This window comes from Macrotis lagotis, chromosome 2 (assembly GCF_037893015.1).
Source record: "Macrotis lagotis isolate mMagLag1 chromosome 2, bilby.v1.9.chrom.fasta, whole genome shotgun sequence".
In the NCBI taxonomy this organism is placed as follows: domain Eukaryota; kingdom Metazoa; phylum Chordata; class Mammalia; order Peramelemorphia; family Peramelidae; genus Macrotis; species Macrotis lagotis.
This window is the reverse complement of record NC_133659.1, coordinates 78,613,621-78,637,237: the sequence shown is the minus strand read 5'-3', so window position 1 is coordinate 78,637,237 and position 23,617 is coordinate 78,613,621. Positions and strand designations below refer to the sequence as shown.

General features: G+C 41.6%; 1 protein-coding gene across 2 annotated transcripts in view; it reads left to right on the top strand.

The window, feature by feature from the left end:
• Nucleotides 1–23,617, top strand: part of NCF2 (neutrophil cytosolic factor 2) — a 47,025-nt gene that overhangs the window by 16,290 nt on the left and 7,118 nt on the right. Inside the window, exons 1-12 of one of the 2 annotated variants that reach the window (XM_074222210.1) lie at nucleotides 2,492–2,960; nucleotides 4,854–4,962; nucleotides 10,399–10,533; nucleotides 11,543–11,650; nucleotides 13,138–13,197; nucleotides 16,053–16,096; nucleotides 17,401–17,542; nucleotides 17,755–17,823; nucleotides 19,809–19,884; nucleotides 21,465–21,490; nucleotides 22,060–22,211; nucleotides 22,357–22,468. In XM_074222210.1, the coding sequence (XP_074078311.1) occupies nucleotides 2,557–2,960; nucleotides 4,854–4,962; nucleotides 10,399–10,533; nucleotides 11,543–11,650; nucleotides 13,138–13,197; nucleotides 16,053–16,096; nucleotides 17,401–17,542; nucleotides 17,755–17,823; nucleotides 19,809–19,884; nucleotides 21,465–21,490; nucleotides 22,060–22,211; nucleotides 22,357–22,468 (1,437 nt within the window). In that variant the 5' untranslated portion in view covers nucleotides 2,492–2,556. Of the gene's footprint in view, nucleotides 1–2,491; nucleotides 2,961–4,853; nucleotides 4,963–10,398; nucleotides 10,534–11,542; nucleotides 11,651–13,137; nucleotides 13,198–16,052; nucleotides 16,097–17,400; nucleotides 17,543–17,754; nucleotides 17,824–19,808; nucleotides 19,885–21,464; nucleotides 21,491–22,059; nucleotides 22,212–22,356; nucleotides 22,469–23,617 lie in introns of those variants that run through there. The other variant, XM_074222209.1, reaches the window with a different exon arrangement.

Here is a 23,617-nt window from a genome sequence, read left to right as displayed (position 1 = left end):
TCTAAAAAAAAAATAATAAAAAGATGAGAAACAGGATGTTAGCAATCATCTTTCAGTCCTTTCAGGGCCCTGAGCTGTTTGATCAGACCTGACCCCGCCCCACCCCAAGTCCCCAAAAGGCAGTTCAGTTCTCTCTTCTTATTGCCTTATTTTTATTGGGTATCCACTTTCCATTAGCCATTCTCGTTCTGTCCTTTCCAGTCCAAAGATCATTTTTCTTGGCAGAGAAAATAGAAGTAAAAGAAGGATGTGGCATCTCTGGCTTATTTTGGTCAGTTGTTAGTTATCCTGGCCTTCCTGGACCCCCTTTTTGCCAAAAATCCAACATTCACCTTTTGGCTACTGTTGTTGCAGCATGGTTTGTTGTTGCTGATGTTATTTCAGAGGATCTAGGATTTTTATCAGTTTGGGAGCTCTTTCCACTGAATAAGACTGCAGCCCCACCACACTAAAAATGTCTTTATAAGGTGATGTGGTCCAAAGTATTCAACACCCCATGGACAACCTAGCCTTCTATTGATTTGTCAGAAATTAGCTGAGTTGATCCTTGTGAACAAATACACAGATCATTACAATCCCACACTGGAAGTGTTTCCAGTTGGAGAGAAACAATTTGCATTCTACCAACCTGGTCTATGAGGATCCAGGGTAATTTTGTGCCATTGTGAGGCATGGGTAAGAAATTTTGGAGATAAAATGCTCACGAAAATTAATTAAACAATATTAATATTCCTAATCTAGTCACAAAAAGTAGGAAGAAAATAATTCCTTTTGCTCGTTCTAAAAGTCAGATTCTTCCCACATTTAAATTTAGAACAAACTGACATCTATGCTACTTGATGAGTTACCTCATTTAAGCAGATCAAAATAACCTACTTCTGTTTGAACCACAAAGGGCCTGCCTTCCCGATGTGAGGGTTCATCTGCAGCCATCCACAGACAATCAGCTTCCTCGAGTTTGGGATCCTGTCTCCTACTTCTCTGACACCCTCGATAGGGCAGAAGCGTCGCTGTTGTTCAGTCATTTCAGTCTTGTCTGCCCCTTTATGACCCCTTGTTCAGTTGTTTTCCAGGCAAGTCCCAACTCTTCCTGACCCCATTTGGGATTTTCTTGACGATGATACTGGAGTGGTTTGTCATTTCCTTCTCCAGCTCATTTTACAGATGAGGAAACCAAGGTAAATCGGGTCATATAGTGAGACCATAATTGAGCTCAGGTCTTCCTGACTCCAGGCCCAGCACTCTTTCCCCTGTACCACCTACATTTCCACCAGAGATTATCCCTCAATGAGTATAGAATTAGGATTAGAAGTTGGGGTCTCCTGACTCCCAGGATGTTATTGATTGGAACCCACCCTGATATATTTAAATCCTGAACTAGGGGGTGGCTAGGTGGCGGATTAGATAAAGCACCGGCCCTGGAGTCAGGAGGACCTGGTTTCAAATCCGGTGTCAGACACTTAATAATTCTCTAGCTGTGTGGCCTTGGGCAAGCCACTTAACTCCATTTGCCTTGCAAAAAAAAAAAAAAAGAAGTAGAAGGCCCTAATCCATCCATTATATAGATAAGGAACTGAAGGCCAGGAAGTTAATTCACCTGCCCAAGTTCATGTAGGGCATAAAAATTGGAGTACACATTTTATAAGTCAGGTCCTCTCACGCCAGGCCCCCGTTTTCTGTTCTAAGGGCCAAGCTGCCTTCTGGAAAGAGGCTGAGAAGGGAACTGACTCGTCCATGATCACAAGTAAGCAGAGGAGTCAAGATTCTGCTGACGACCTCATGGAGGACTCCAAACATAGTAGCCCAGGAAACTGGCCGTGATTCAGATGTCAAGGAACAAAAATATAGCCATAATAGCTGCAAGCTTACTTTAGGGGTTACCGAAAACTATACCTATCCTAGAGGCACTCTCACGTGTAAAGGCTACAAGAAGACACAGGCACCTCACTGGCCACATTCCCCTTCACTGGGCTCCCCTGGGCCCCCGTTTTTTGATAGGAAGTTGGGTCTACCTAGATAATGGCCCCCATCAGCCAAAAGGAGAGCTGGATATTTCTTTTCTTTTTAGGTTTTTGCAAGGCAATGGGCTTAAGTGACTTGCCCAAGGTCACACGGCTAGGTAATTATTAAGTGTCTGACACCGGATTTGAACTCAGGTACTCCTGATTCCAAGACCAGTGCTCTATCCACTGTGCCACCTAGCCACCCCTGGATATTTTGATATAAGGATAAGCCTGCATTTGTGAGCAGGTCAGATAAGGTTGGACAGGGGGCCTGGTGGGATTCCTTTGGAGTCGGGGACATTGCTTTCTTCATCTGTCACTCTGGCTGCCTCTAGCCGCCCATCCCCTCCTCTTCATTCCAGATGAGGGAAACCAATCTTGTCATTAATTGAATAATGATGATGATAATAAGTGAGGCTCTCTGACATGAACTGAATGATGATGACAATAATAAGTGAGGCTCTCCTTGGTCCCCTGGGTCATAGGGAGTCATGTCCTAATAAAGAAGCAGAAAGGTTGTCCTTGGTGCAGAATCCTGATTAGAAAGGCAGGGATGGTTGACTGGTTGCTTGGTTCTCGTAAAGGAAGGGTAAGAAGGCTTCCCAAGAGGAGAAGTGAGTGGGATCCAGCCCTGGGCAGCAGGGGCTGTCGCTGCATCTCGGGTACGCTGTCGCAGGGAGGGAGTGTGGGTGCCCACAGCCTTGGAGCTAAATCGGGCAGTGACATTTCTTGCTTGGCAAGGAGGCTGGCTCTGACTCAGCTTTTTGACTCAGGCGGACTGAGAAGGAGGATGAAAACTGTAGGGGCCGGAGGTGGGGAGGGGAGAAAGCCGCCGGCTGCCCCTGGCCTTCCACTGAGAGGAGTCGTCAGCCAGCTTCTGTGTACAGGAGCCAAAGTCGGGGCTGTCAGGAAGGTGGAAACGTTTGTGCTGACAGAGAAAGATGCAGTGACCTTGTGGTAACTTGAGACAGAAGAGCGCTTCAGGGGCAGGGCCTGAGAGAGCTGTCTGGAGATAGGGAGAGGGGGTTGCTTGGAATGGCACTCAGCTTCGGTGAGGGGGCCACAGAGGCAAGAGACGGGAGGCCTCTGCCTTCTGGAGGTCAGTGGGAGCACTGGCGGGGCCTTCCCCCGGAGCCCGGGCTCCTCCGAACCAGTTCACATATTCAAAGTTGGAGAAGAGATAAAGAAAGGAGAGGGGAATAAGCACTTATTAATGACCTATTCTGTACAGGCTTCGTGTTTTCACAAATATTGATCTCATTTAATCCTCCCTGGGAGGAAGGTACTATTGATATCTCCATATTACAGATGAGGAAACTGAGGCAAATAGAGGTTTGCTCAGGTTTGTGCTGACTGAGAAAAATGGATTGGCCTTGTGGTAACTTGAGACAGAAGAACAGCTTCAGGGGGAGGGAAGGAGAGAGCTGAGTGGGGGATGACTAGGGAGAGTCTGAGGTCACATTTGAACCCAGGTCTTCTGAGTCAGGAAAGCATGAGTTCAACTCTAGCCTTTGGCACAAACTGTCTGGATGACCCCGAGACAAGTCATTTAACTTGTTAGTCTCAGGAATCGCTAAAACCATAAACGTGCTTGTATAATCTCCATCAGCACAGTCAAGGGGAAAGGCGAGGGAAGGAAGGGAGAGTGAAAAATGGAACCCAAAATCTTACAAAAAATGAATGTGGAAAACTATCTTTGCATGAAATTGGAAAAATAAATTCAGGTGCTAATCTAATTTGGTAGAGGAGATTTTCTCAAATTGTTGATAAATCCCCATTTGGGATTTTCTTGGCAAAGATACCGGAGTGGTTTGCCATTTCCTTCTCTAGTTTATTTAACAGATAAGGAAACTGAGGTGAATACAGCTAAGTGACTTGCCCAGGGTCACACAGCTAGTGGCTGAGGTTGGATTTGAATTCAGGTTTTTCTCACACCAGGCCCAGTGCTCTATCTGCTGTGCCATCTAGCCAAACCTAGGGATTAACTACACCAGTAAAATAATAAACTCGATTCCCCAGCCCAACTCCCCACCCCAAAATGAGAGGTAAAAAGATGAAAACCAAAAAGATTCAGTCCCTGACCTTGAATTTACAATTTGTTGCAGTTGGAGGGTGGAATTCCAGTATCACAAATAAGTAGTTCCCCATGGAGAATGTGATATATGGGCGGCTAGGGGGAACAGCGGATAGAGAGCTCCCTCCCCACCTCTCCGGGCGTCTGAAGGATCTGAGTTCAAATCTAACCTTGGACACTTGACCCTTTCTACCTATGTGACTTGGGCAAGTTACTTAACCTCTGGATGGGATTGCCTCCCATCCAGAACCATCTGCACTTGTCCTGATCTTTATCTAGTCCACTGGACCCAGATAGTTCTAGAGTAGAAAGTGAGGCTGAGGGGCGGCTAGGTGGTGCACCGGCCCTGGAGTCAGGAGGACCTGGGTTCAAATCCGGCCTCAGATACTTAATATTACCTAGCTGTGTGGCCTTGGGCAAGCCACTTAACCCCATCTGCCTTGCAAAAACCTAAAAAAAAGAAAAAAAGAAAGTGAGGCTGGTGACTTAGCCCAGCCGCCCCTCACTCAAATCCAGTTCACTCGCTTGTCACCTGCTTCATGTCATGGCCTTCTTGGAAAACCAAGGACAAACATCACCAATGGGATAGAAGCCAAGGAAAGATCCAAAGTAGTTAAGGAAAATTGGAGGAGAGGCTGTGTGTGTGTGTGTGTCTGTCTGTGTGTCTGTCTGTGTGTCTGTCTGTCTGTCTGTCTTTGTCTCTATGAAAAGGTGGGGAGAGCCTTCAGCAAAGGACAGTGCCTTGAATTCGCTGACTAACCTTCCATGCCCTGCAGCTATGACTCGGCTCTTCTGGACTTGAAAGAAGCCTTGACTCAGCTGCGAGGGAACCAGCTGATAGATTATAAGATCCTGGGGCTGCAATTCAAGCTGTTTGCTTGTGAGGTAAGGAGAGCCTGGGAGGAACAGGACAAACTGGGCTCGCAGCTGCGGTCTGGACGCCCCCCCATTAGGGCTCCCCTTGGCCGGGCTCCCACTGCCACAACCCCTGCTGCAGTTTCTCCAGAAAGAATTAAACTAGCTAGATACCACCTAGGTGCCTAAGTAATCTGACCATCTGTCTCTAGCCTCTAGAAAAGCAAAACAAAAATGGAAATGGAAAAAATGAACAAAAGGCAAGAAGCGCAGTAAATAGAGAACTGAGCCTGAAGTCAGGAAGACCTTGAGTTCAGATCCAACCCCAGACACAACATCACCGATCATTGTAGAGTTGGAATTTGAACTCCAGTCTCTGGTCTCTGTTCTCTAGGTTAGCATAGTAAATAAAGTGCTAGACTTACAGTTCAAATCCAGCCTTAGATACCCATTAGCTGTGTGACCCTGGTTGAGTCACTTAACCCTGTTTGCCTCAGTTTCCTCATCAGTAAAATAAGCTGGAGAAGGAAATGGCAAACTACTCTAGTATCTCTACCAAAAAAACCCCTAATGGGGTCATGAAAAGTCAAACATGACTGAAATGAATGAGCAGCAACAACAAACTCTATTCTCTGACTGGTTTTATTGGGATTCCTTTCCCACAATCTCACCCTGAATCAAACACATGGGGCTGTGTAACTACCGCTTATGTAACTCTGTGGCAAGTCACGGAATCTGTCTGCCTCAGTTTCCCCAACTGTAAAATGATTTTAACATAAGCACCTCTGTCTAGGGTTATTGTGAGGGTCAAATGATAGAATATTTGTAGAGCACTTATCCCAGTAAGTGGCACATAGTAGGTATTATATAACTGCTAACTGTTAAAAAGAAAAATTCTTAAGCTTGGAATTTAAAGGTATTCCCAATCTGACTCCATCCTATTTCCTTTTTTTTTTTGTAGTACTAAAAGTGCTAGGAATTATCATAAAACAAGAAAAAATATGAGAGAAAAACAGGCAAAAGGGAAATAAAATTATCAAGTTTTTGCAGATTGTTGGTCAATTTAAAGAGGCTTCAAGGGCAATTAAATGTTAATGAAAACCATAATTTCATCAAAGGAAAAAATATATAAAATAAATGTATACTAATTATCATCCTTCTATATGTTATCAACAAAACTGAGCAGAAAAGAGTAGAAACTGAAATTCAAAAGAATGAGAAAATATAGCATCTATAGGGATTTTTGATTCCCAAATCCAGCCTATTTTTCCAAATTTTTTGATTGTTTCTCCCCTTCACTCTGCAGTCCAGCCAAACTGGGAAAAGGAGAAAGATAAAAGTTTTTCTGTGAAGTGCCTATTATGTGCTAAGAGCTTTACAAGCATTTAAGATTTGTGCTTGTTTTTCCCTGATATGGGCTCCATCTCCAGGCTCCACACTCTTGCAAAGGGTGTTTCTGTCCTCCCTTCCCAGTTCCTCTCTCCATGCTTTGAATGATCTCTCTTCTCACTTCTGTTTCCTAGAGCCCTATCCAGCCCACCCCCCTTTAAGGTTGAGCTCAAAGTCCATCACCTTCAAGCTATCTTTCCTAATTCTCCTAGCAATTAGTGTCCCTCTCTTCTACCCCCAACAAAATCACTTGTGCTTTTTTCTAAATATTTTGTATTTTCTTGATGATGAACATGTTCTATTTCTACTCTCCCCTTGCCCCCCAAAAAGAAAATAAGAACCTTGAGTTAACGGATTGTCTTAGAAATATTGGAATCCCTAGAGTACACAAGAGATCCTTAATGAATGCTTTATTGATGTACGCAAAGTGTCTCTCTCCTCAACAGAAAGAGTCAAGATAAATATGTTATTCTTAACTGAAATAGAGGTTATAGTTGGCCAGTTGGTTCAGGGGAATTGGAGCACTGATCTGAGAACAGTTCAGATATCGCTATGCATCAATTCTGTGAGAAAGGCAGTATGAATTGTTCACATTTTACAAATGAGGAAATTGAGCCTTTAAGAGGTTACTTATGGGGCAGCTAGGTGGCAAAGTGAATAGAGCACCGGCCTTGGAGTCAGGAGTACCTGGGTTCAAATCCGACCTCAGACACTTAATAATTGCTTAGCCAAGCCACTTAACCCAAATGCCTTGAAAAAAATCTAAAAAAAAATAAAGAAAGAAATAAAAGAGGTGACATCCACCAGGGGACATAGCTAGGTTTCCATATCCTAAGTCTAGTTCTATTGACTTCCTTCCCCATCTATTTTATTTTATTTTATTTTTATTTTTATTTATTTATTTTTATTTTTAGATTTTGCAAGGCAATGGAGTTAAGTGGCTTGCCCAGGGCCACACAGCTAGGGAATTATTAAGTGTCTGAGACTAGATTTGAACTCAGGTATGCCTGACTCCAGGGCCTGTGTTCTATCCACTGAGCCACCTAGCTGCCACCCCCCATCTATTTTAAAGCCCATAATCTCAACCCTGAATCTCCCATGTGTGTCTAAATGTGTATCCTTGGTTGGAAGGACCCCTGAGGATCCCTTGGCATGAACCTTTTCCCCCACTGCTGAAAGGACTAGAAACACATCTTATGGACAGCTTGTCAAAAGCATTGTCCTTGTTCATGAAGAGCCTGTCATCGCAATTACAGGGAAGAGCTAAATGACCTTACTTCCCATGATTGTGTTGCCCTTCAATCCATTCATCATGATATGTCAATAATTTTCATAAAGACAATAGGTCTCTAGGAGATCATATAGTACAGTGAAAAGAACCCTGGATAAGGAGTTAAAGGAGCTATGTTCAAATTCTGGCTCTATTACTGACTTGAGTGATGTTGGACAAGTTCACTAACCTGATCTTTATAATGAGGATGGTTAGACAAGTTCATTTCTCAAGTCCTTTCTAGTTCTTTCTGTGTGTGATTCTGTGATCTTTATTTAGAAGAATCTTCAAGAAAAGTTTTTCCCTTTGTTTCTTAAGCATGAGAAATTGAGTTTTCCCATGTCTGATTCTAACCAGGACTAAAAATAGATCCTTCAGTGTCCTCCAGGAATAGCCTGAACCCTTAGGGATATGTGTTTTGCTGCTGGAGCTGGGAAGCTTACTTTACCACTCCATGGTCAAGGAGACTCAGCGTCTTAACTGGAATCAGCAGTTTTGGAATCGGTTAGGCTGAGATGGTAACAAAACTGAACTCCATGGAAACTCTGTTCCACTGGGTTGGAGAGGATCACCAAATGGTATCTGATTTCTTAAACCCTGAGTTCTCCTACCTCCATAGATGTAGAGGTTGGTCCCGGCAATTCCAAGGGAGCATGTGCAAGTCAGGAGAGGGCAGAAATGGACCTTGAAGGAGAGCTCCCAACTCCAGCTCTTCCTATCCCTGCCTCTCCACCCTCATTTCAGACTTTGCTTGGAGCTCCACCACAGCAATTGCACAAGGCGGCGACCCACCAGATCCTGACCTAGAGTAGTTGAAAGACAACACAGCTATTGAAAGTCAATACTGATCTTCCAGGAGCTTAAAGTCTTACTTTCATATGCTCTCATCAGTCCTGTAAAGTCAAGAGAGGCCAAATATCCTGGTCCTTATTTCTAAATCTGACAGCTGAGAGGCTAAGGGAATGTTTGGGTCAAGAGTAAAAACCATGACTTTGGATTCCAAGGTCAGTTCCTTGACTATTATGAAGGTGGGGTAGAAATGAAAGGTGGTGAAGAATTGACTGGTAAAAGAGGGATTCAACTAAATTGAACTCTTTAGCTCCAAAAGGGTTGAAGCTGACTTCCTAGACCAATTTAGATTTGATATCAGGAAAAACATTTTAACAATTCAAGAATTAACAACACAGAATGGGTTATCTCCTGATGAGTTCTTCTTCCATGGAGATCTTCAAGCAGAAACTGCGCAGTCAGTTGTTGGTATACCTGGTTGGTGTACCTGGGTGGGGCAAAGAAAAGTCCTGAGTTCAAATTTGGTCTCAGATACTTAATAGCCATGCATCTATAAACAATTCACTTAATCTCCATTTGCCTCAATTTCCTCATCTGTAAAATGAACTGGAGAAGGAAATGGCAAAATGGGAATAACAACAAGCTGTTGTGAGGATTAAATGAGATAATTGTAAAGTCTGACATATAGTAAGGGCTGTATCCCTTATAGTTATGATTGTTGCTACATAAAAATGAAATTTTTTTGGTGGCATAAATATGGAAAAGTAGTCTGGAGCCAGTTTGTGAAAGGTATTCAATACTGAGTGGGCTTTTGAATTCTAGAATTCAGACATGGAAGGCACCACCAACTATCTCTAACTCCTCAAAAACACCTCTCCCAAGTGGTTATCTAGCCTATACTTGATGAAGAATGTGGAAATAAAAATGGAGTTGGGAGCCTGGAGAGAAGGGAGCGGTGCCAGGGGAGCAAGGAGGAGATGATGGAAAGGGTGAAGGAAACACTAAGATTTCTAGCCATAGGGATAATCTGAGGGCCAGGGCAAAAAGTCTGAGGCAGCAGCTACTCCCTTCTGCTAAATTGATTTAGTTAGGGCAAAGCTAGGACTTTTGAAAAATCCCAAGCCTGAGACTAGGCCTGGAGCTGGGTTTGTCAGTTCTCTTTTCACATTTCACTTGCTTCCACATAAATAGACCAAATGAGTAGCATAGACAATAAAAGCAGGGAAGATCAATAGGCCAAAAAACTAAGTCTTTCTGCAACCAAACATACTCCCAATATAATCAATAGAAAGAGCAAGAGTGTTTGTTCTTCGTTCTTGAAGAAGACCATGACATCAGGGAGGTGATGCCATGACAAACTCGTGAAATGGATTTGAGTAATGGGGGGCTGTGCTAAGTCACCAGTCTCACTTTCTTCTCCAGAGCCACCTGGGTCCAGTGGCCAGTTATGAATCATAGAAAGATCCAGACCCCAGCTCCCTCTCCATCCTAGTAGTGTTCCCAGTCTATTCCAGGTGTTGCAAATGCAGACCTGGAAAGCCCACTGGATAGGAAAAGTCTGGAACAAGGTTGGTCACTAGTACTTTCAGCTTTCTTTCAGCATCCTTTTTTTAATGAGATTTATCATTAATACCATTCTTTTGCCTTCCTCAAATCAGATTTTTCTGTCCCATATCTTTGGATTAATATAACCACTGGTGATAGCATCTCTGCACACTTCAATCCTCCCTTTGTAATGATGACCCTGGTCTTCAAGCTGATTCTGCTCATTTTTGGATAGGGATATTGTCCCTCTCAGGATCTGGAACAACTGACCTCCATGGTCTTGAATGATGTACCTGAGGGTGACAGGTGGCCAGTGGAGGTCAAAATTCCATAATGGAATGCACAGGATGCACTCTCTTTTTTTTTTTTTTTTTTACCAATTTGGTTTCTAGATCTGGGCAAGATTCCCACTTCTCAGTTCCTCTGTCTAAAGTACTCTCAGCCTTAATGGAGACACTTAATGGTTTTTTTAGGTATTATATAACATCGCTTTCATCCATGCCAAGAAAGAGGAATGGAAGAAAGCTGAGGAGCACTTAGCATTAGCCATGAGCATGAAGACAGAAGCTAGACACTCCAAAATTGACAAAGCTATGGAAGCTGTCTGGGTAAGGTTCCCTCTGGACAAGGGTGACTTGACAAAGGGGTTGTCAGTGAATCTTCTTTCCTACCCTGGGGGAGCTGAGCTTCAAGTAATTTTAAGGTGGGGACTTGAGCTCTTGGTCCAAGGATCTTAACCAATTGATTTTGCAAAATTTATTCCATTTTAAAGTTAAAATAAATTTTAGCAATCAATCAATAAATAAAATAAAACCTCCATTTAAGAGATCTTGTGATTTTTATTGGCATAGACAACTCCCTGGAGAAGAAACTCTATCTACAAAAGGAGGTTGGAACATGTTCTAGAACTTATGGACTTAGGGGATCACCATGGGACACTGGACATTTAGGTAGTTGCCCACCATGGGTCACACAGCCAGTATGTATAAGAGACAAGATTCAAGCTTTGGTCTTCTTGACTTTGGGATCAGCTCTCTCACAAGTCATCAAAGGGTGAGGTGGGGGGGGGGGGAATCCACAATGCTTCACTTTTTTTCCTTCAGATTTAGAAAGATAATCTTGGAAGTCTGTGGAAAAGTCAATCCAATTTTTATTGTTGGGTCAAGGTCTTTCTGAGTACTTCCACAATAGTTAGATAAAATGGTGGTAGGAGTTTTTCATATCTGGGTGAGAAAATGAATAGGGAGGGGAAAGGTGTTAGAGCTTGAAGTTAGGGTATTTGGGTTTGGGGGTGGAGTGGTGGTAGAAAGGACCCAGTTTGGTTTGATTAGATTTAAAGATTAAATAAAAATTTTAATTGCATTTATAAAGAATGACCCTTAAGCTGTTGTGTTTAGAGTGGGTTAGGGATTATTAATATCAATACAAAAAATACAAAATCAATACAAAAATACTGGGAGCCGTTGGGAATGGAGTTTGGTATTGAATTATGCCTAAGCTCTACCTCTGAATGAGGGTGAGGAGAGTTTGTGTCTTTTCTTACATCACTGAGTCACACTGCAAAGAGAAGTTCTGCCACTTGAGCAGGTAGGAATCATATATGATTTTGTACCCTAGAAACAGAAGCTGTATGAGCCAGTGGTGATTCCTGTGGGAAAATTGTTCAGACCTAATGAAAAGCAAGTGGCTCAGCTGGCCAAAAAGGATTACTTGGGCAAGGCTACGGTAAGTGGGGCAAAGAACTCCCATGGGTTTTCTGTAGCCTGAGTCATACAGAACAAGGTAGAACTGAGTCTTGGGAAAGTAGGCATTTTCCCTGTGGTCATCTTCCTGGGCTAGGAATAAAAGATGGGGTGGGAAATAAGGGATAGGGTGGGAAAAGATGTATTTATAGCCAAGGGCCTCCATTTGCAAAAAGTGAGGGTTCATAGGATTACAGAACCAGAAATTCAGAGTGAAGATGGACCCTAGAATCTGGTCCCCAGGCTTCCTTTAGTTCCACATCTGAGGCTGAATCTGGGAGAGAATCAAAGGGCATTGATTAGCTGTAGAAGGTCCAGAAGGGAGCAAGCAGAACAGGGAGAGATCTTAAGTTCATGATATATATATAAAGACTAGGAGTAATTATACAAGTTGTGAACATTTAGGCAGAAGAAAATGAGGAAGATCTTCAACCCATTGAGTGAACCTCTGTGACGAACTTTAAAGAGAATACAGACAAAATTTGCAAAGGATGAGCAGGCATCGATAAGGGCTATTAAATGGAATTCTCAGTTCTTGAGATCATGATTTGAATACCTGAGTCAGAAAAAACTTCCTAATAATAATTGGAATTTTTCAGAAATGGAATGGGCACTAGGCGCTGAGTTCTCTGTCATTCTGTTTGATTTTAAGAACAAGCTGGATGATTACTTCTTGGGTATATTGTAGGTGATTATTTTGATGTATTTGTTGGACTAGAAGTAACTGAGATCCCTCCACACCTGTGATTCTCTAAAATTATGTAAAGATTAGTTACCCTCTATTAGATCCCATGGCTATTTAACCAACCAAGAAGAGGAAAAACAATTAAGGGTATGGCTGAGTAATGACTGTGAATGTATTTCTGAAATATCATTAACAAATCTCATGATGGTTTGGGGAGAGAATTCTCATCTTCCCAACCTTAGGGTTTTAGTACTCAATTGGTAGTGATCAAATCTGAACACTAGAATCCTTATAAAACCACACCTTTCAATTTTTCAAATTCCTTGAAATTTGGTCAGATTCAACCTCTGGCAAGAAAACCTACATTGTATAACTGGGCAGACCCAAGAATTTCTGACCTTGGTAGATTTAACTGACTATAGATGCTCTGCTTTAGCTCTGAGCCTCCAATCTCTGCCTATGTATTTTTTTCTAGATTCCATTAGAAAAGGTAGTGCTAGGACTACGAGGGAACTTGTTTTTTCATCTACTGAAATATATGTCTATACACACACATGCATGCATGCATACACATGCATACCTATACAGAGAAATACAAATACATACTCATTCATATATGTGTGTGTATGTGTATGGTTGAGACAAGTGACCCAAATCTTTGCTATGAGAACTGAATACAAAGGAAAGTTATAAATGAGAATTAATCCAGGACCAGGAAAAAGAAGGAAAAACAAGGTGAAGGTAGGGATAGTGGAATCTCCATTTACTTCCCTCTTTTGTTTCAGGTTGTAGCATCTGTGGTGGATCAAGACAGTTTCTCAGGATTTGCCCCTCTGCAACCTCAGGTCGGGTAGTCCTAACCTTTTTTTAATTTCTGAACATGTATACATGATGGTTCCAAATGGGGGAGATTTCTTGGTTCAAAGCTCCCAGAAGATGACTTCTTGATGGGGTTAAGTAACTTGCCCAGTCATACATCTAGGTAATCATTAAGTGTCTAAGGCTGCATTTGAACCCAAATCCTCCTGACTCCAGAGCTGGTGCTCTATCCATTGAGGCACCTAGCTGCCCCTGACCTCCATAATCTTTAAATGTCATTTGACTCCAAGGGAAGATAGCATCTAAATTCTTAACTAGAATCTTCCTGAAACTAGAATTTACCACTCAAAAGAATCTTGGTTTTGCTTTTTTTATGTCTCCCCTGAAAGCCATTTCCTATTATCTGTTCTTTCTGGAAGATTAGTTGTTGAAGAAAAATGACTTTTCTTTGGTGCCTCTTTTTCCCAATCCCTTCTTCCCTAACAGGGAGTGATTAAGGGAATCTGTTGGACACTTGGGATGGATGAAGTTCTGGGACTTCTTGGTCTCTCTCATTTACAAAGCATAGAAGACACTGTGCAGATAATTTTTTATGTTTTAAAATTATATTTCTTCATGTAACAAAAATTTACCTTCTTTCCTTCTTACTTTCCCACTACCCCTCCACACCATAAATAACAAAAGGAAAAAAACTGTTGTGATAAATATAGTCAAGAAAAACAATTCCTGCACTGACCATATTTTTTTATTTTTTTTAAAATTTTACAATTTTCTCTCCACTCCCCACAAAAGGAAGTCTGATGGTTTTTACATTGTTTCCATGCTACACATTGATCAGAATTGAATGTCATAAAAGAAAAATCATATCCTTAAGGGAAAAAATAAAATATATAAGAGATAGTAAACTTATATAATACATAACTTTTTTTTTAATTAAAGGTGATAGTTTTGGGTCTTTGTTTAAACTCCATTAGTCTTTCTTTTGGATACGGTTGGTATTCTCCATCACAGATACCCTAAAATTGTGCATTGACCATATTCTTCAAAAGAGTCTCAGTCTCTATCCTTGGTCTATAAAACTCTCTGCTAGGAGGTAGATAATAGTATGCTCTTGCCATCAATCTTCTGGAACCATGATTGGTCATTTTATTGATCAGAGTTCTTAAGACTTTCAAGATTGTTTTTATTTACAATGTTGTTTTTAATTGTTCTTGTTTGGTTGATTTAACAAGAACATGTTCAGAGCTCCCGTTCATAGGTAAAATAAAACAGTTGACTATGAATTGAATGGCCCAAGAGTTCAGAATGCAATAGGAAAAAGACTTTAAATGGAAAATGAGGCAAATTAAATGAATATTAGGAGTAGGAAGACCCCCCCCATCAGCATGTATTTAGATGGCATACATGATAATATATAGCTATAGATACACATTGTGATCAAACATGTTTGTTTCTAAAGCTCATTCCACCATGGTGGCACTCCCATTCCACCAGAAGCCAGAGTATTACTCACATGGAAAGTAGCCAAATGCTAAGTGGCTGAGAAAAGGGGAACAGGGAGGAAATGAGAAGCTTTATAATGTTTCTCTTTGCAACCAATAAATAAGGTGGAAGACAGGAAATGCCCATAGCAGAGTGAATAGTGTCCAACTGAAAATCATAAAGATGTGGGTGCAAATCCTACAGTTTGATAGCTCTGTGACCATGGGCACATCCCTTAACTTCTTTGACTTCAGTTTCCTCCTATGTAAAATGGGGATAATAATAGGTGTGATACCTACCTCTCAAGTTTGCAATTCAATTAACTTGTGTGCAACATAAGGCAATATATATGCAAACTTTAGATTGGACAAATCAATAAATGTTTAATAAACACCTACTATGGGCCCTCAAGTGAAAACTGTTAGGTTATGGTCCAGCAAGCCGTAGGAAAAATTTATCTGGATGAGAAAGTCAGGTGATACACAATGGGAAGATTGTTCTTGCCTGCATCAATCCAGGAACTGGTCCTATTTAACCTGGAGAAGAAAAGATTTGGGGGGACAGGGTGATGGCAATTATCTCCAGTATTTGAAGAGTTATCATTAAAGGAGGAATTATGCTTTTTTTAGTCTGGAACCACAAGATAGAGCCAGTAACAATGGGTGAAAAGGGCAAAGAAGAAATTTAGGCTCCTTCCTAAAAATGGAAGCTACCCCTAAGTGGAATGGGTCTAAAGAGGGTGGTGGGTTCCCCTCCTTAGATGTGCTCAATAGGGACTGGGCGACCACTTGCTGGATGTATTTTAGTGGAGATTCCTTTCATATGTTGTTGAACTAGATGGGAGCCAGGTTCCTCCCAACTCTCAAATTTTTTTGATTCTATGACTGCTCTTTCCAAGAATACTCAGGAATGATATAAGCTGATGTCTTCAGAACAAAACACCTGGAACTTTCCCAAAAAGAGACGAAGGGTTATGAACAAAATAACTTTTCTAGGGAAACATGCAGATTTGTGATAATTCATTTATTTGGAAATTGAATTTGGCTTCAATTTGGTTCCAACCTTGGTTAGGCCTTAGTAAGAGAAGTTCATAGGAGGTAATGCTTTCCAGTGTATATTCAGAGTGCTGTTCTCTCCCCTGGGGAATTTTCTGATCAAGTCAGAAATGCATTCTATGGATTCCTGTAACTGGAAAAATACTTGCATTATTAGTAGTAGTTTGTTCTCTCTTTTTCTCTCCCTCTCTTCTTTCCCTTCTTTCTAAGTTACAGAGTTGTTATGAGGGAAGCACTTTGTAAATTTGTATTAATTAATTTTTACTAATTTAATAATTTTGTTCTTTAATTATTAAATTCTTTTCCTTTATAATTATTATTCCTTTCTCCTCAACTTTCAATAGACAGCTGAACCTCCCCCAAGACCCAAAACACCAGAAATCTTCAAGTAAGTACTAGCACTGCTACTTGAACCAAGAAAATACATCCTTTCAAAGTCCTGAAATGGAACTGATACTGTATTGTTGGAGAATAAAGATGATAAAACTGAAAGCAATAATAAAATCAAATTCTGTTGGAGTTCAGACAGGAGCAGTTATCAGAAAATTTTGTGCCTGAAGTGAAGGAGGAGACTTCAAATGGGGTGTAACTATGGAGGTCAGGGAAGAAGTATCCTCTAAATTTCAGTACCTTAGGAGCAACTCTGATCTTAAATCCAATTTTTTTTCAAAGAAGTTGTGGGAAAATTGGATGGTATAATGGAGAAAGGAGATCTGTTATGTTTGGTAGGTAGCATACAGCAGTTAGCCCAATGATTGATGACTTTGTCAAAATTCATAGCTGAACACTAGGCAAAAAAACAAGGTGGTGCCATCAACCACCACCCTGGTGGGTGACACAGTTTTCTCAGAACCTGAGATGAGATCAGCAAAGGGTCAAGCCCAAATCTGCAGAGGGAGTGGAGGGTTTCTCCAATGACAGGCAAAGGGTAGGAAGAAAGAATGCAGCTCCACTTCTCCCCTTTCCTGTGTGGGATTTTCTTTCTGAAGAAAGAAATAACAGGAAGAACTTGATAAATGAAAGTCATTTATAGGATAAGGGATAAAGTATGCCATTAGAATTCCCATTGAAAATGAACAAACCAACTCAACCCTGAGGAGATGAGAGGAAAAGGGAAAGACAGAGGGAAAATTATTACGATTTAAATAAGAAAATGACTATAAACATAAAGGGTAGAGGAAACTCCCAAAAATAGAGGTGGGGGGGAGTCCTAGATGAAATCTCTAGTGCTTTGGATAGGGAAGATAAGGAAAAATGGAAATCCAGTGAAGTGATAAGATTGGACCTGGAGGATTGACTGACTCGCACATCTAACCCAGCAAAATTTTGAGGGTCTTGACAGACCTGTTCTCTATCCGTGGGTAGAAGGAACTTAGCTTAGTATTCAGTTAGCAAGAATCATTAGCTAAAAATAGGAAACCACCAGATGGTACTTCCCCTCCCCAAATACACTGTGGCTGTGCCCCAGGTGCACCACATCCTCTTCTACCTTGTCCTCTTCCATCCTTCCCCCCACCCCAGGAGAGGTCTCCCCAGCAAGGGCAGGATGTCTATCTCTAGACTAGTGTCTCTGGTTTTCTCCCTTCCTACAGGGTCCTGTAGCCTTGTATCCAATCCCTTCATTCCCTTCTCTCAATTGCTTGTCCCAGGGACCAGAATTGCTAGTTCTATTTCTGATCTAACCCTCTTCAGGGCCCTGGAAGGAGAAGCGCATCGGGTGTTGTTTGAGTTCACTCCTGAGACATCAGAAGAGCTCCAAGTCTTACCAGGAAACATTGTCTTTGTCCTGAAGAAAGGAAATGATAACTGGGCCACAGTCATGTTCAACGGGAAGGTACACGGTGTGACAGGGTCCTGGGTTGTTTGCATTCACCCTCATACAATTCCAGAGCTTTCTGGAAAGCTGTATCTACTGTACTGTCTTGATCCCAGATAAAACAAAGGGTGATTTCAGTTTAATTTCCCTGGATTTTTTTCCTGTTCTGTGGTATGAGTTCATAGGCTCTGCTCTCTTAATTCTTTCACATTCGCATTGTTATGCTGCAGAAAGGACTTGTCCCCTGTAACTACCTGGAACCTGTTGAACTCCGGATCAATTCTCAACTTCAAAACCAGGTAAAACCCCACTTGGACCCAGAAGATTTAACTCTTGTTGCTCTTCATTCCAAAGACAGCTGCATGGCAAGGGGGAGGAGGTAAATGTACACTATGTACCAACAGACTGACGCTCAATAAATACAGAATAGGTTCCCATTAAAATGTGTTATCAGTCTTTGCCTCTCATCATCTTGATTCACACATGTAGCATGTAACTACATGGTGAATATTCACCAGGAGGTGGCTTTGGATTAGTTTCACAGATGCATAGCATGCCTATCCTTTCCCAGATTTCCTGTGTTTGTGATATATTTTTTAGCACTTCAAGGATCTGTGCTCTCAATACAGATAGAATTAGTAGATGTTCTTTGTGAATTGTTGAGCTAAAAAATTTATTAACTGATAGATGACCTATAGATGAACACCTGCGAATCCAACTAATATGGCCCTTAGATCACCAGTTTTGTACTAAAAATGTTTCTAGTTTGTTGGATTTACCAGAGCTCGGACTGTATAAGATGATCCAAGGTCACTTTCATCTACATTAACATCTATATACCTCAAGGCAACATCGGAGTAGGATTCTGATGAAGGAATTTTTGTGATTCTTATTTGAAAAAAAAAAATGAGTAGCTTATTTCTTTTCTCCTTTGTCCTCTCTCCATTTGAGTCTTCCACAGAACTGCCAAAGTGATATTCCTAAAGCTTTGATCTGACCATGTGGCTCTCCTACTCATGAAGTTCTCCATAGTTTCTAGGATGAAATAAAAAATTGCTTAGCATTTTAAACTCTTCACAATCCAGTTCCTGCCTACCTTTTCATGGCCATATCCATGCATGGCTTACCTTCATACATACCATGTTTCAGCCAAACTGATTTATTTGCTGTTCCCCCTACACTCACAGACATATGTCAGCTTCCTATCTTTGCCCAGTCTATCTGCCATTCTCTCTGAGAACTTCCAGTTTCCTTCAAGGCCTAATATGAAAGCCACCTTCTTTATGAACTCCTTTCATATCCCCTATCCCTTCAGTTCCAAATATAATATACGTCCCCATCCAAAAAAAAAAATTTAATTTACAAATACTTTGGCCTTCTTCAAAAACCAAGAAAAGACAAAAAAAAATTTATACAGTTATCAAGATCTGTATTGTTTCTTTCCAGTAGAATGTAAGATCTTTGAGGGAAGGGACTATTCCCCCTTTGTCTGTTTTTCTGAGGGAAGGGACTATTCCCCCTTTGTCTGTTTTTTCCAGTACCAGGGACAGCGCTTATTGCATAATAGGTAGTTAATACATGTTTGTTGTGTGAAAAATACTAGAATGACACATTAAATACACACACACACAAATACACATGCAAACAGAGAAATGAGGCAGGCCTGCTCTCTTGTTCTTCTCTGACTTCCCTTCTGGTTTTACTAGTTCTCAATCAGTCTATAAACCAGTCCTACAAAGGGTAGATTCTGACTTTTTTAAAAGCAAGCAACAAATCTGTCTCTTATCACTTCAATTCAATGAGCACAACATTTTCTCCTGGTGACAGAAAGACAAAACAAAATACCCAAAGGCACTCACATCCCCCTAGGAACCCATTCGACTCCGGATGATGGATTGTGAAAATGCATTGATAAGTTGTGCACTTTTTGAGAGTGTGTGGTAGTATTTCCTTTTGCAGAGGGTTGGACCTCTGCTCCTGAGAACTGTGAGCATAACCCCCATGATATACACTAGATGTCTCTGGTTGCAGCTGAATTAGCTCCCTAACCCCCAGGGAGTAATAGGGGTCCATTTGGTGAAGTCTCCCTTTCTTGTTCCTGTCATATTTGCAGTTTACCCAGTTTAAATCTCCCCATCTCCCTTCCAAATTTTGGGACTCTTGTCATTCTCCCAACGATTCCTTGAAATCACTTTCATTTAGTCTCCTTAGCCAAGAGGATCTCCAATGTCTATCACTTAGAACTCTATCTCCAGAACTGACTGTCACCCACTTTCATGTCCAGGAAGGAACCTCTCCGGATTCTGACATCCCAGCACCACCCAATACCAGGGCTCCTGGGAAGCCCCAGGTGATCACAGGTTAGTGACATACTTGGCATATTCTCTTCTATTCAAGCACTGAAGGCACCAATAGCCCACAATTACAACCTGCCTGACTTGGAGCCCATGCATCCAATGCCCCCTCTTACCAGGGAAGAAACCCTAGGTTATGATCACAATATCCCATGAATATACAAAACCCGCATCTTCTCTTTTGGACAGAGTAGTCCTCCCAACCCAAGTCACTCTACAGCAGTTGTCCTTCCTGTCTCCCTGTCAGTTCTGACAAAGACCTGTAGGTTCTAGCTAGTTCTAGCACACAATGACTAGAACTTGCTTGCGTGATTTCCCCATCCTGAATTTCAGGAAAATATAACCTGGCATAATAGAGAGAACATTGTGTTTGGAGTTGGGGAGACAAAGAAACAAAGCTTTGTTCTGTAATCTACTACCCCTATGATCTTGGGCAAGTTATCTCTCTGAGCTTTTATAAAATAAGAAGGTGGGGGGGTGCAGCTAGGTGCAGTGGATTCAGGTTCTGGAGTCAGGAGGACCTGAGTTCAAATTTGGCTTCAATCTATTAATATTTACTTAGCTGTGTGATTTTGGGCAAGTCACTTAACCCCATTGCCTTGCAAACAAAAGAAAGAAAACCAATTGGACATGCAAAAAGTATAAAAAAAATAAGAGGGTGGGACTAGTCATTTAGTCAAATCATGATCAGATAAGTATTCTTGGATTCTATGAAATTCTATGAGTTCCAAAGCCAGCCTTATAGTAAATATCTGTTATCTGTAAGTTCTTTGAGAGCAGAGGCTAGGTCTACTCATATATTTAGTGTAAAATTCTGGGATTTTAGAGGTAAAAAAGGAAATGAGGAGCAAGGAGAATGGCTGAACTCTAAAAAGCAGGAAGAGGCCATTAATACTCATCAATATGATTCTATGTTCTTGGACAGGAGAATAGATTTATCTAACCTCTTTGTGCCATTTTGGGAAATGCTTCTAAGAAAACAAGACTTAGAGGAAGAACCTTAATGGTTATTTGACTAGATTCCTAGGGGAATAAGGGTCCCAGGTTTAAAAAGTGTCCTTAGAAAAAACAGAATTACAGATTAGGATATGGCCATTTAGGGATAAGGGATAGAATTTGAACCCAAATCCTCTGATTTCAGAGCCAGAACTATTTCCACTGCATTGTGACTAGCTAACTAGATCCTAACATTTTTTAGACTAAGTCAGGAGGAAGGGCAGCTGTCAGCTGGCAAAGAAATCTTATAAATCCAGCTCTCATTTCTATAAATAAGGACACAGAGACCCTAAGGGAGGGTAAATGACTTACCCAGAGTCACATGCGTAGTTAGCAGAAAAGCAGGAATTTGAGCTCATGGTCTTTAACTCTCAACACAGTGTTTATGATGAAGCATGCTCTCATGGTGGCTTAAGCTTCAAAAACAATTGTATTCTATGTTTACCGCTGAAGGTAGAATAGAGAGGAAGTCTTTTTATTGGAAATAAAGACTATCTGGCCATTGAAGCTCTCATGGAGCAGGAGATAGATGCTAGCCAGATACAATTCACTCACTTGTATTTTCTTATTTCTCTCCCTGTTCCACTTAGACATCAAGCAACCAGAAGAGGCAACGGTAAAGTTTTTCCTTCTACGGTTTCAGCTGGGTGGATAGGCTGGTTTGCTTTGGGGACCAGAACTGGTTTTTCTAGGATGGGGCTGATTTCGAAGAATAAAAAGCCAGTCCGACCCTCCTAGGACATTGGAGCTAGAAGGGAGTTAAGAAATCATTTTAACCTAAACCCCTCAATTTGTCAGATGAGGGAAGTGAAGGCAGGAGAGAAATGTTTTTCTCAAGGTCAAATAATGACTTAGTGTCAGACATAAAATTGGAACTCTGACTTCTTGGTATTCCTTGTATTATGTTAACCAAATCAAGTCCTTGGATTGGGAATTTACCCATTTCTTTGCAAATATATTTCCCAAAGGAGAAGGTTTTGGCTTCTTGGATGGTCAGTTGATAAATGACTATTATGTACCTGGTTCTATCAGAGAGAGAGCTCCAACATGAGAGAGGAGATTGGAAGTGTATTCTTTTAAGGTTCCAAAGCCACAATTCCAAGACAGCTGATATTTAGACTTGGGCAGCCTCCTGGGTTAAGAGAGCTGCCTCTGATTTTCACCTCTCCTTTTGACCTCTTCCAGGACCTAAAACTCAGTGTTCCCACACCATACACCCTCAAAGTGCACTACAATTTCACAGTGGCCATGGAGATTCGTCCTGGGCTTTCCTACAGCGAGATCTTGGACATGGTGTGCAAAAAGTTGGAGCTGACCCCCAAGTACACCAAGCTGAGGTGCATCCTGGTGGACGGAGGGGCCACCAGTTGAATTGGAGAGCAAGGGAGGGTGGGCCAGTAACCAGGCTGAGGACCATAGTGTTCCGGGTATCATTTATGGTGCCATAATATCCTCTCAACTTTACTTCTGACTCCTTGACAGCTATCGGCCCGGGGATGGCAAGGACCTTGTCACTCTTTCAGAGGAAAACATGAAGACCGTGTGGAGTCATGTGAAGAACTATTGCCTGACTCTCTGGTGTGAACACACTGTGGTGAGTAGGCCTAGGGTTGTGTTTCAATCAGTCTATTCACTCATGCTTCCTTTTAACCAGAATTATTTCTGATCTCTTTGGCTTTCCATTGGACATAACCTATCAGAGCAACCTGTCTATCGATTTAAAAAAAAAACATCTAGGTGACTAGAGCTCTGGGACTGAAGTCAGGAAGATCTGAAATTACACCTGGATTCAGACACTTCCTAATGGGGTGACTTAACCTCTGTTTGCCTCAGTTTCTTCAAATGTAAAATGCTGATAGCAGAGTGAGATAATATTTGTATCATACTTCACCTGGTCCCTGGTCCATAGTAGATACTAATTACCTTCTCTTCCCCACTTTTTGAGGTTGATTCTCCCTATCTCATCCAGGCAGAGGTCCTCATGAAATGCAGAGGTCCTCATGAGCCAATCCCTCTATTGATCTGTATGGGAGTTTTTACTTGATTTTCCCAGCATGGCTGGGTTTGTTTCTCCTTAAGCGACATGGTGTGGGGCAGCTACATGATATAATGGATAGAGAGGTGACCTGGAGTCAGGAAGACTCATCTTCCCAAGTTCAAACCTGTCTCTGACGCCTAGCAGCCGACTCTGCCTCAGTTTCCTCTTTTGTAAAGTAAGCTGAAGAAGGAAATGACAAACTACTCCAATGCCTTTGCTAGAAAATTTCCAGTGGGATCATGAAGATTTGGACATGACTGAAAGTCACCATGATGCCCCTCTACTCTCACCATGTTAATGATGAATCCAACAAATAGATTGGCTCCGAACTGAAGCTCAGAGTCTGCAATCTCAGGGGTTTGACCAGACCACTCCTCCCTCCTCCTGAAATCTTAAAGTCGACTGAAAACTCAATGGCCACATCTGACTTTTTTATGTTACATCATTACTATCCTATTTCATAGCCACGAATAATAACACAGATGAGCTTAGTGACAATAATTTCTTACTCTTATCTTCCTGAAGGTTATCTCTTACCCTTTATGAAGATCTTAGATTTCAGGATAAAAATAAAGGGTCCACGTGCAGTCCCTCCCCCATTTCACAGATGAAACCGAAGCCCGGATACATTCTAATGGTGGCCCCAGAGTCATACAAGTAATGAGCAGTAGGACGGGGACCGGCTTGCAGGCCCTGATTCCAAAC